A 12,837-nucleotide genomic window follows, 5' to 3' on the forward strand; every position below is an offset into this window, starting at 1 on the left:
AGGGGAAAGGAAAATGGGAAATTATTGTTTAATGAACACAGGGTTTTAGTGTTGCAATCTGAAAAAAGTTCTGGAAATAAATTGTGGTGATGGTTATACAACAATATGAATATGTTTAATGCCACTGACCCCCACACTTAATGATTAAGATGATAAATTTTATGTTAGAAGTATTTCACCTCACGAATTTTTAAATATATATTTTAAATTGTGAAATCCATCATATTTTTATGCATTAGCAATGAGCAGTCTGAAAATAAAAATTCCCCCTGAATTGGCATCCAAAAGAATAAAAAACTTAGGAATAAATATAACAAAAGTAAAAAATTTACACTACAAAACATCAATGAAAGAAATTAAGGACCTACAAAAATGGAAAGACATCCCAAGGTCACAGAGTATTAAGAGTGTTAAGATGACAATACTTCCCAAACTGATCCACAGATTCAATGGAATAGTTATCAAAATCCCAGAAGGTAGCCGTGCACAGTGGTGCATACCTGTAATCCCAGTGGCTCGGGAGGCTGAGGAAGGAGGATCGCAAGTTCAAAGCCAGCCTCAGCAAAGGCAAGGGACTAAGCAACTCAGCGAGACCCCGTCTCTAAATAAAATACAAATAGGACTGGGGATGTAACTCAGTGGTTAAGTGCCCTGAGTTCAATCCCTGGTACCAAAAAAAAAAAAAAAAAAAAAAAAAAAAAAATCCTAGATGGTTTCCTTCAGAAGTTGACAAGCTAAAGACACCGAAATTTAGGGGCTGGTGTTGTGGCTCAGTGGTAGAGCGGTTGCCTCGCATATGTGAGGCACTGGGTTCGAACCTCAGCACCACATACAAAGAAATAAACAAATGTATTGTGTCTATCTACAACTAAAAAATATATATTAAAAAAAAGACACCAAAATTTAAAACTATTCACAAATGATACTATGTACAGAAAATTCAAAATGATCCACAAAAAAGCTGTAAGAGCTGATAAAAAACTAAGCAAATTTGCAGAGTTGAAGATCAACATACAAAAGTCAGTAATGGCCATGCATGGTGGCATAAACCTGTAATCCCAGTGACTTGGAAGGCTGAGACAGGAGGATCACAAATTCAAGGCCAGCCTTGACAGTTTAGTGACACACTGTCCCCAAAATAAATAACAAGAAGGGTGTTATAGCTCAGTGGCAGAGCAGTACTAGGTTCAATCCCCAATACCAAGAAGAAAATAAAAAAGCCAGTAGTGGTTGTATACACTAGCAATGAACAGTCTGAAAAAGAAATTAAGGAAGCCCATTCCATTTACAATAACATTTACAATATTCCAAGAGAATAAAATACCCAGAAATTTAGACAAAGTACCAAAAACTACAATGTTGAAAGAAATTAAAGAAGATGAAAGAAAAACAACAAACTTGTGTTCATGATTGTGAGCCAATACTGTTAAGACAAAAATCCTATCCAAATGATCTTGTTTTATGCAATTTCTGTCAAATTCCAACAGCATTTTTTTTTCAGAAATGAAAAACCGATTCTCAAATTTTATGTAATAGTAAGAAGGCCCATGTAGCCAAAACAATCTTGAAAAAGAAGCTAGAAGCACCACACTTCTCAATTTCAAATATATTACAAAGCTACAATAACAAAATAGTATAATACTGGCATAATGACAGACATGCAGACCAATGAAAAACAGAGAAGAGAGCCCAGAAATAAACCTTCACCTATATGGCCAAAAGGTCTTCAAAAAGGGTGGCAGGACAATTATTTGGATGAATGGACAGTCTTTTGACAGGTGCTGGGAAAATCAGCTATCTATACGAAAAAGTCTGAAGTTGAACACTTAACCTTAAACCACTCAAAAAATATCAAAGACCAGACTGGGGTTGTGGCTCAATGATAGAGCACCTGCCTAGTACATGTGAGGCACTGGGTTTGTTCCCCAGCGCCACATAAAAGAAATTAAATAAACAAAATAAACGCATAGTGTCCATCTGCATATAAAAAAATATGTTAATTGAGAAATATATATGTATATTTATTCTCAAGGACAGCTGAGAAGGGTGAGGCAAGAGGATCATAAGTTTGAGATCAGCCTCAGCACTTTAGCAAGACCCTAAGCAACTTACTGAGACCCCGTCTCAAAAAATAAAAAGGGATGTGGCTCAGTAGTTAAGCACCCCTGGGTTCAATCCCCTGTACTGAAGACAGCAAGAGAGAGAATGTGTGTGTGTGTGTGTGTGTGTGTGTGAGAGAGAGAGAGAGAGAGAGAGATATCAAAGATTTCAGAGAGAGAGAGAGAGATATCAAAGATTTCATTGTAAGATCCAAGACTGTTAGAAGACGACGATACAGGAGAAAAGCTTCATAACACTGAATTTGGCAATGATTTCTTGGATATGACATCAAACACACAGGTAATGAAAGAAACAACACACTGGACTTCATCAAAATTAAAAACTTCTGTGCATCAGAAAACATTAATCACAGGGAAAAAAGGCAAGTAACAGAAAATTAGAGAAAATATCTGCAAATCAGATATCTCATGAGGTATTAATATCTAGAATACATTAAAAAAACAACAACAAAAACTATTTCAGAAATAGGCCAAGAAATTGAATATACATTTCTCCAAAGAAGACATAAAATGGCTAATAAGCACATGAAAAGATGATCAACACCACTAATATTAAGGAAATGCAAACGGTGATACCAACTCATGCCTACTAGGATAGTTATAACCACAGAAACAGACAATAACAAGTACTGGCAAGGAGAAATCAAAACCCTTGCACATTGCTGGTAGGAATACAAAAGGTCCAGCTGCTATGAAAAATAGTTTGGTGTTTCCTCAAAACGTTAAGCACAGGATTACCTTAACACTCAAAATTCCATTCATAGGAATCTACCAAGAGAATTACAAAACAGGGTCTCAAAGAAATACATGTACTCAAATGTTCATAGCAGCACTATTCATAATAAATAGTCAAAGGTGAAAAATGATCCACATGTTGGAATTCTATTTAGTAGATAGATGAATAAACTAAACATGGTACATTCACAATGGAATACCGTATGGAATATTGTTATAAGGAAGCCAGAAAAGGAAAGTAGTACTGACATGCTTCAACATAACTTCAAAAAATTAATGCAACGTGAAAAAAAATCTAATCACAGAAGGCATATTACTATTATTAGCCCATTGTGAAATTCCAGAATAGAGAAATCCACAGAGACAGAGCAGACTGATGGTTGGTGGAAGCTTGCAAGAGTGGGGGATGGAAAGTGACTGCTAACAGACAGGGTTTCTTCTTGAGATGATGAAAATGTTCTGGAGTTAGAAGTGTCCATTGCACAACCTTGTGAAAGAGTAAAACCCACTAAATTAAATAGTTAAGAGGAATAATAATGGTTGTGAACTATATCTTAAGAAACTTGAACTTGTGAATGAAAAGTCAATAGGAGCTGGGGTTGCAGCTCAGCGATAGAACGCTCGCCTAGCAGGTGCAAGGCCCTGGGTTCAATCCTCAGCACCTCATAAAAATAATAAAATAAAGGCATTGTGTCCAATTACTAAAAAATAAATATTAAAAAGAAAAGTCAACAGGAAATATTCACATTTTCCTTAACTCTTCTGAAACCACAGGGTGGCCTCCTCAGGAGCTCAGACACCCTGCATGCAGCCCTCCTGCAACCTGGTAATCAGTTCTTCTCACCTTGAGGTGCTGGTGCATGCAGTAGCGACACACCTTGTGCTTCATCTCATGGGTAACATCGCTGGAGAAAGGAATAAACCCACATTTTGGCTGTAAAATAAGCAAATAAGGAAGAAAATAATATTTAGGGAGAATTCACACAGCTTTAAACATACAAGTCACTAAGATGATCAAGAGCAATGGGGGTCAGGTGGAAACGGCCCCAGAAGCCGTTTTCACTTTTAGCTTCCAGAGGGATCAACACTTCCCTGTCACATCATACAAATTTCTCTTGGCCTCCAGAGGACCCAAGGCTAGCATTCCCACAGGGAACATTGGCTCTGTACTGGCTGAACAAGAGCACACAGAGCAGCTTTGTGCTTTCTTTATGGAATGCAGATGAGAAGGCGTAGAGATGGACACAAACTCCCAGCTCCAAGGAACATAACCATTGTTCCTGCTGACACCAGTCCATGGCCTAAAGGCGTCCAACTGATAGTTGGTAGCTTCCAGAACATCAGGGAATCCAGCTGCCCTCTAAAAACTGTGTCCTCTGAGCACAAGCAACACAGAAGGCCTGTGCTCAGAGTTGGGTGCTAGAGAATTTGGCTGAGGATCAAGTGCTCATGCCAAGGGCATGACCCAGAGATCACTGCCTCAGAAGTAGGAAGGATGGAGAGAGGTAATAGACACATGTTATAAAAAAACTTCCTGGGAGGCTTAGGCAGCCACTCTCAACATGGACGGTAAAGCAAGGAGGCCCTGGCCCTTCTCCAGCATCTACTGCCCTCCCCCCACTAAAAGTTCAGGATTCCTAATCATGACACACCAGCAACTGTGCCTGTGGGAAAGTCCTTCCTGTGCAGGTGAAGTGATGAAAATGTTCTGGAGTTAGACAGTGTCCAGTCTAAAGGGCATCCCTGAAAATGATGTGTGTAGGATGACCTGACCTGCTTTCCCCTGGTGAACCTCGACGTGGGCTTGCCCCAGTCCAGGGCATTGTCAACACCCAGGAAGGAGCCTAAACCTGGTTTCTGGGAGCTGCAGGAGGGATCCATGACTGGCATTCTCACTGGGGGAAGATGTGGAATGTAGTAAGTGGCTCTGGAAGGACAGAGAAGCAGACCAAGTTCCTGCTGAGGGGCCATACACGTACTTGAGGCAGACACCTCATGGCCTCACAGTCTGAGATCAATATTCCCCTTGCCCAATCAGTCTTCTCCCTGAGTTCACCTTGATCTCTACACACAGAATTGGTCGGTGCTCTGCAAAGCGGTAGGTTTGAAGTCTGGTTAAGTTGGGAAGGCACATAGCGTAACCACTGAGAGTGTCCAGGTCCTTGTCACAACGAGACTCTGGAAGACAGCAAGAGTGACATCTGAAGGTCAGCAGGAGAGATAGTTAACCTCAAGGCACTGAAAAGAATCCTATGGGGGAGGGTCAACCTCACCCAAAACAAGCCCACCATCATGCTGGCTCCAAAGTCACTTAGAGCCCAGCGAGAAGCTCAACTTTACCTGGGTGCTCTGGGATGCATGACAGTAATAAAGTGGTTCATAGCAGGCCTTGGGCCACATGTTTTCAGGTCTGGAGGGGCTCATGCCTCTGAACCTCAGTAAGGGCCTTGGACACTGAGGCTGTGAGCTTTCCCAGTAGCATCACATGGGGCACTAATACATCCTCACGAAGAGAATAGGTGCTACCCATGTGCCGTGTGGAACTTTCTCCAACTTGTCTCTGTACTCTTACCTAGGTTGATTTTGTCTTTATCCTTTCACTGTAATAAACCATAACCATGAATGTAACAGTGAGACCTGGGGTCCTTCTAGCCAATTATCAACCCTAAGAATGGCCTTGAAGGACCCTAAACGTGCAACTGTTAGAAGCAAGGTTCACCTTGGGAGTGGCCCCCTAATTCCATGGCTCCCTAAGCCCAGGAACTCAGAGAGGAAGGAGTCTGAAGCCCCTCTTCCTCTCAAGCCTGGGCCCTTCCCAACACATGGTGCTCCCATTCTGCCTCACAGGACTCTGCTGGAAGCTGGTGTGGATAGAGCCAAAGAGCACCGGGCTCCAGGCCCCTGGGGTAGGCGTCCTTTCTTTCATATAGCAAGCCTCATTCCAAGTGGTTGCTATGAGGGACAGCAGTTCTTACCACTGTGCAATAAAGCTTCAACTATGATTATAACATGAAGTAGGAATGCTGAGCAGCACAAGCAACTGGAGGCAAAACCCTGGAGCCAGCCTCTATCCACCTTGGTGGAGATGAAGACTGGGAACCCAGACACTGTCCTGTGCCAACAACCACCTCAGGCTCCCCTACAGCACAAAGCCTGCTCCTCCCTGCCACAGCCAGACCCCAGGCCCAGAGCACTACTGGCTTCCATTTTCCAAATCAAATCAGGAAGGAATTCTATGGTGGCCAATTCCGTCCTCTCACTGGTTGGCTGTGCTCCAGGAAGAGATATTTCCATGCTTTGCACATGAAGTTTATGTCTTTGACAGTGACTATGGGGGAAAAAAGCTTTTAATTTGGGTCTTGCCCATAAGGCCACCAGCAAGTGCAAGAAAGATAGGCATGGGGCCAGGGTAAGCATGTGTGGAGATGATGAAGTTTCTGGAAAAAGAACTGCTGCCAGGGGATCATGTCAAACACTTCTGAAGTGATATTTTTTAAATCACAAACAATATTCCTAAACTAGGACATCCTTACCTGGTCTTTCAGACTGTATCTTTAAACACAGTTGTTTCACAAACTCTAAAGGCAGCTGAACAACTTCCTGTAAGAATAAACAAAACAGAGCGATTGCACAATGACAAGATAGCTGATGATACAGAATAGCAGTGCATCTAAACAGGGTTAACATACACACAATGTGAAATGAACCATTCTATCACAATAAAAAAAAATTTACAGCTTAAACTCATTATAGGTCTTGGTGATAGAGCTGGTCTATTTCCAGAACCAATCCAGGTTAAACAGAGATGCCAACGTTTCAGTGTACTAAGGGTGGCTGGCTCTCAGAGTGGCCAGTGGCCATTCACACCACCAGTTTCCCACCACAGAGCCCCTCCTGCAGTCCCCAATCCTCACAGCATCTGCAGACACAGAACAGAGCCTGCAGCAGTTCTCAGGCCACAAGGAAGACCCTTGCAGAGCCCTCACACAACCTGAGCATTTCATGCTTCCACCTAAGCAGCAGCGCCAGTCTGATGATCAGTGTCAGGGGAAACACCTGCACACCAGGGGACTCGCAGCCACAGGGGACCCACGGAGCTGCTGCCCAGCACTTCTCTCCACTCAGCTGCTTCTCTGCTGAGTGAAACTAGATCCCAGGTGAAAGGGATTCAGCTGAGGCCTCATTGCTCACCATCTTTCCTTTCCTTTTGTGTTTTCAGGGTGGCTGAATTGTCCCAAAGGGATGCAGGAGACCTACCTATAACAAAAATGCTGGGATCCTGCCCATGAGGAGACCAGCTTCTCCATTCAGGCCTAGCATGCCCTGGCCCAAACATCAGTCCCCCAGCCTGCTGGGCCAGTTTCACCTGTGATTTCATTACCTACACTTGATATAAGCTGACAACAGGTGAGGTACTAAAATACCAAGTACTGAATCAGGTAAGGTAAAACAATGGGAAACACAAAAGTGTGAAAACTCAAAACCTGGGTTATCTCACTAAAGTCCAAGTTCTTATTCTGCTTTAAAGAAATCACAATTACAAAGGCACAGGTGCCTGTCTCTAACCTGTGTAACAATGATGATAAGAACTGCATGATGATCCTCCATCCCAGAAGCACCTTAGTCCCACACCACCAAGCACACCAGGGGAGACACAGCAAACACCCAAGTCTCGGGGCAGACACACAGAGACCTTCCAGGCCACCCTCTGCCTCCTGCCCAAATGAATCCACAGCCACCCAGTGAAGAGCTGACCTGGGTTCCTTCTATTAAATTATTGATTTTATAATGTGGATGTCTATGTTTTAAGTCAAGATAAAATGTCTATAGTAGGCAGCCCCTTTGAAGTTACATGGCATTGCCATCCAACCAACACATGAGCCCAGTGACAAGCACTCCCTGCGTGTGGCACTAGCCTGCAAAGAGCCAAAGTTAACATCCACAGAATGTCCCTCTTGGAGACATGCCACTGACACGGAGTGAGGACCTCCAGATGTGGTACCATCCTTGAAAGGACAAAGGGATACTGCTCAGAAGGACATATCCCAATCTGGCCAACACATCGGCATGCCGAGGATCAAACAGGGAGTCAAGGCCACCCCAGTAGCATCCAACCTCATGTAGATCTGGTCAGAAGAGAGGTGGAGAGGCTGAGGCTGTAGCTCAGTGGCACAGCACTTGCCTAGAACATATTAGGCACAGGGTTCAATCCTTAGTACCACATAAAAATATTCAAAAGCATTCTGTCCATCTACAACTACAAAAGATAAAAAAAGAACAGAGGCAGAACTTGTAAAATTGCAGACCTCTACAGTACTTAAGAGCAGTGGCTGGAGGACTGAGGGGAGTTCCTTAAGCTCTCCAGGTCCCTGAAGATGCCTAGACTCACATCATGCTCCCTCAGCAGGCATAGGGTCAGGGTGTGGCGGTCACTGTCTCTCACAGCCTCGGCACAGGGGCTGTTATGTCTTGTCTCAGGGCAAACAAGATGCAAATGTTCTCTCGAGGGCTTCACTCACCTAACTTGCTGACACATCCACCCTTGCTACTGGGGCCGGTGTGGCCCTGCAGCCCTAATGATGCTGTCACCTGGGGAACACATGTCTGCCTGGAGAAGCTGATCAGGCCCACACTGCAAGCATCCTGCCAGCACCTGCTCACCTGAGGAAAAGCAAGCTGACTCTGGCAGGTGTCTTAATGTGGAGGCAATACATAGCAGGTGACCTTGTGGGCTGAGCTGGCATCACTGCAAATTACTCTACTATGACCTTGCACATCAAAGACAAACAGAACCAAACCCAGAGCCACCGCTGCAGACAACTCTGACCCTGTCCCCTACCTCAAAGGAGTCCCTACCACCACCCCACAGGTCACCATCCCTTGCATTCCCACATCCAATTATCCCAGCCAGTAAACACCATCGCTGCCCATGTCCTCCACCCTCCCAGAAAGAGATCTGAAACCCACAGGACCAGAAACACTCCCACTCAGCACAGGAGCCAGAGTATGGGCAGCAGCACTTCCAGCACTTCTGCAACATTCTCTCCTCAAGGAAAATGGTCGGCACAGACACCATCCAAGGGGCACAGTGTGGAAGAACCTCACGACTCTTCCTAAAGCAGCACCCATGACCTCCAGATGTCCAACAAGACCACAGTGTGGGAAATAGGCCACAGAAGGCAAGCCTCCTGGCAACAGCTAAGGCAGAACTGAGGAAGCTTTCATGGGCCCAGGCCTGAGGCTCTGCTCAGAGGACAGTACAGGTCAGACAGATGGGTCAGGGTGTGTCCTGTCCCCACTGACCTTAGGTAAGGAGCGGGCGGCTCCCGCACACACAGCAGTGCTAAGGGTTCTCACAACTGTTCCTCTAGACCCAGGTTTTAAAATTAAACTGGGCAACTGGAGCCCTTGGTGGGTGTGGAGAGCAGGAACTTGCCTCCAACCTCACACCCATGTGCTCTCCATGAGGACAGGCAGCCCCAGCCAGGGACAGGGAAGGGGCTCCCTTTGCTTCTTAACCTTCTGGAAGTTGTCCCTTTGAGCTTAAGGACAAGCCAACACTCATTCAAAAGCCCTCAACAGGCAGGAGGGCCAGGGGAGGTACCAGGCTTCTCTCTGAACCTCATGGTCCTCAGCATCTGCTGAGCTGCCTCACAGCACAGGAAGGAAAAGCGCCTGGAGACTGACTATATGGGGTTTTCAAAAGCACCAAGTTCCAAAGGAAAAATCAAGATGCTATTATTGTTCACACAGAACCCACCCATGGACTAAGACATGAACAAAAGTCACTTACCCCACAGTGAACATAGTTCTCCCCCAAAAATTCTTTCATGACATTTTTGCCAAAGTCCACTATGTTCTGTAGGTGCTGAAATATCTCTTCTGAGGTCTGTAAGAGACAAGTTTAAGATGGCCTCAAGATGGACCTCTGGGCAGAACCCACCAAAGTAGGGGGGATACCAAAATCCCCAAGACCCTGTCACAATGGCTGCATCCAGGCCACAGTCTTTAGCCACCTGTTGTGCTGCAAAACATGTGGAGAAAACGCCGACTAAAATGTGCTGCCTCAGGTGGCTTTGGGCAGTGCAGTCAATGGACAGGGGACAGACAGAACAGAGGATGGAGCCACCTCTGGGACACATCTACTGAAACAGAATCCTTTGGGTCATTCCTCTTCAGCAGCTGAGGCAAGGAGCCCGGGACGCTGGGGCCCCTCTGGGCGCCTCGGCTACTCATTCCACTCCACTCTCACTGCAGCCCCACCTGCCAATGACACTCCAGTTCCTTCCTCCCCTGTGAGGCACCTGTGTGTGCTGCCACCTCCACCCACCAACGGGCCCCAGCTTTCTATGACCTCTGCCCAGACACTCAACCCACTGCCCTAGTGAGATAGTGACACATCAATCCTACACATTCGACATGGCTAGCGCTACCTCAAAAGCACTCCACCTGCCACACTGTGGGGTACCCACCCTCACAGAAGGATCAGACCCACCCAGGGGGCCTCATGGGTAGAACAAGCCAGATGAGTGTCTCAGCCTCTCCCTCAGAGGATGTGCTGGAAGCAGAGAAAGGGCCATGGACACAGGAACCTCCACTGGGTGGTAAGCACCTGTGAACACCTGAGACTCACATATACCGGGAGTTAGACAGCTGAGCACGGGGCGGCAGAAGTTTTCTGGGGGTCTATGACACTGTATTGGGAAGACTTGGTCAAAAGAAGCTTAATTATCCACCAGACCTTGCCCAGAGCCACTTCAACACAGACTGCCCACCAAGTGTCAGTACTGTGCTCACAGATACAATTAACCACAGATGAGTAAACTGGGACAAGGGTACCAAGGGACTGGGCAATGCAAAGCTGAGACCTGGTCCTAGGTTCCTCACCAAAAAAAGGGCCCTCAAGCAGGACACAGAGGCCAGGCCAGGCCAGGGCAGGTCCTGCTCAGCAATACACAGACCCTGTCATGGTGACACATGGTGAAACATGGGTCAAAGTGCTGGGGCCTGGCAGTTCTCATATCAGGAATGAGCGCCCACCCCTTTCCACATTCCACTGGATGCTTCTGCTGTTTAAAATTTCTGCAAATAGCATTAATGTTTCTGCAGCAAGGAAAAATCCAAGTCCTTTTTTTTTTTTTTTATATCAGGGATTGAACCCAGGGGCACTTATCCTCCTGCCTCAGCCTCCGAAGTGCTGGGATTACAGGCATGCACCACTGCCCCTGGCCCCCAATTCTTCTTAAATAACAGTTGGAATGACAGGGTGGCCCACCCACCAATCTTACCTTCTTCCTATTTGGAGGAAACTTCAGGAAACGCAGCACTACACAACGCTGTTGGAAAATAAAACAGTCTGATTAGTACTCGCCTGACACCCAGGCACAGGAGTCAGCAGCTGAGAAGAAGGGGCCAGAAAGCAAGGAGGTCCCGGGACTGAGGCTGCCAGGAAGGACCCAGAGAAGGGACACTAGAGTGAAGCCACTTCCAGGGCATGTGGGTAGCAGGGAAGCCAGGAAAAACTGCCTTTGACCAAGCCTGTCCATTCCTACTTATTTACCTTATGGAAATAACTAAAGGAGTTCAAGTGATTTTTAGCTACTTTGTATAAAAGCAGTTTATAATTCCAAGTATAAACAATCTAATTGCTCACCAATAGTGGGGACACACCACAAACCATGGAATACCATGCAGTCATTTACAAGAAAATAAGGTGTCAGTATTTAAAGACAGACATGCAGTCATCATATACTGCTACATACAAAGCATCAGCCCACTTTCATAAAAATTCTCTATATATATATATACATATACACCTATCTACTAACAATCCTACCTATATGAATTTTAAAAAACAGGCAAGATCAACCCCTGGTGTCCACTCCTCAGGTGGGTGGAAATGCCCCCAAGGAAGGTTCCAGAAGGGAATGGCAATGAGATTTTGTTACTTTATGACAATTAAATGAAATTCATAACCTCAGCACTTTTCTTACAGGTATGTTACACTCCAATGTTAGGTTTTCAAAATAAAAACTTTGAAGTAACAAATACATATGATCTGTTGGTATGAAAAGGTCTGAAAAAATGTTCAACACAAGTTTAACAGTATCAGGTCATGACCACAATTTTTTTTTTTTATGTTTACTGGAATATTCCAAAATGTTTTAATGTTCATAGTACACAGAATAAGAACACATATTCTACATGGGAAAGAGTGTGCCTGGGGCAGGCTTCACCTGCACAGAGGAGTGGGAGGTGGTGACCGGCAGGAGTCCTGGGTAGCACCCATGAACCTGGCAGGGGCAAGAGTAGGCAGGGCACAATGGAGAAGGCTTAGAGAGCACAGCTTCCTAGAAGATGCCTAAGGAGCAATAAGGCCCAACAGAAAGGAAATCAGCCCTCAGTCCTGGGGAATGCCCACTCAGAAACACTGTTCCTCCTAAAACCCATCTGTCCTGGTTGGGACCTCTTGGTCCACGAGTTCCTCCTCTTCCTTTTATACCTATATCTACATCTATATCTATATCTATATCTATATCTATCTATCTATATAGATAGATAGATATGTATATATATATATATATATACATACACACACACAAACATATATGTAACTTTTTAAATTTATTTATATTTATATATTTTTTAAGCAACAGGTTCTTACTATGTTGCCAAGGCTGGCCTTAAACTCCTGAATTCAAATCCAACCTCAGCCTCCTGAGCAGCTAAGACAATGTGTAGACTATAGGCATAGGGGCTGGCTTCTACAGCACCACCAATCCCCCCACTTTTCTTCTTTTTCGGGCAGACTGGGGATTGGATCCAGGGATGCTCCCTCTGAGCTACATCCCCAGTGCCCCTCCACCTTTTTTTTTTTTTTTGAGACAGGGTCTCTTGCCAAGTTGCTGCCCTCAAACTTGCGATCCTCCTGCCTCAGTCTCCTACATAGCTGAAATTACAGGCATGTGCCACCACACCCAGC

At 45.2% G+C, this 12,837-nt stretch overlaps 1 protein-coding gene across 1 annotated transcript in view; it reads right to left on the reverse strand.

Annotated features, from left to right (window-relative positions):
- Positions 1-12,837, reverse strand: part of Ippk (inositol-pentakisphosphate 2-kinase) — a 54,669-nt gene that overhangs the window by 31,987 nt on the left and 9,845 nt on the right. The window contains exons 2-6 of the mRNA XM_076837364.1: positions 11,144-11,191; positions 9,649-9,744; positions 6,389-6,455; positions 4,912-5,033; positions 3,700-3,789 (exon numbers count right to left, since the gene is read on the reverse strand). Of these exons, the coding sequence (XP_076693479.1) occupies positions 3,700-3,789; positions 4,912-5,033; positions 6,389-6,455; positions 9,649-9,744; positions 11,144-11,191 (423 nt within the window). The remainder of the gene's footprint in view (positions 1-3,699; positions 3,790-4,911; positions 5,034-6,388; positions 6,456-9,648; positions 9,745-11,143; positions 11,192-12,837) is intronic.

Source organism: Callospermophilus lateralis, chromosome 17 (genome assembly GCF_048772815.1).
Source record: "Callospermophilus lateralis isolate mCalLat2 chromosome 17, mCalLat2.hap1, whole genome shotgun sequence".
NCBI lineage: Eukaryota > Metazoa > Chordata > Mammalia > Rodentia > Sciuridae > Callospermophilus > Callospermophilus lateralis.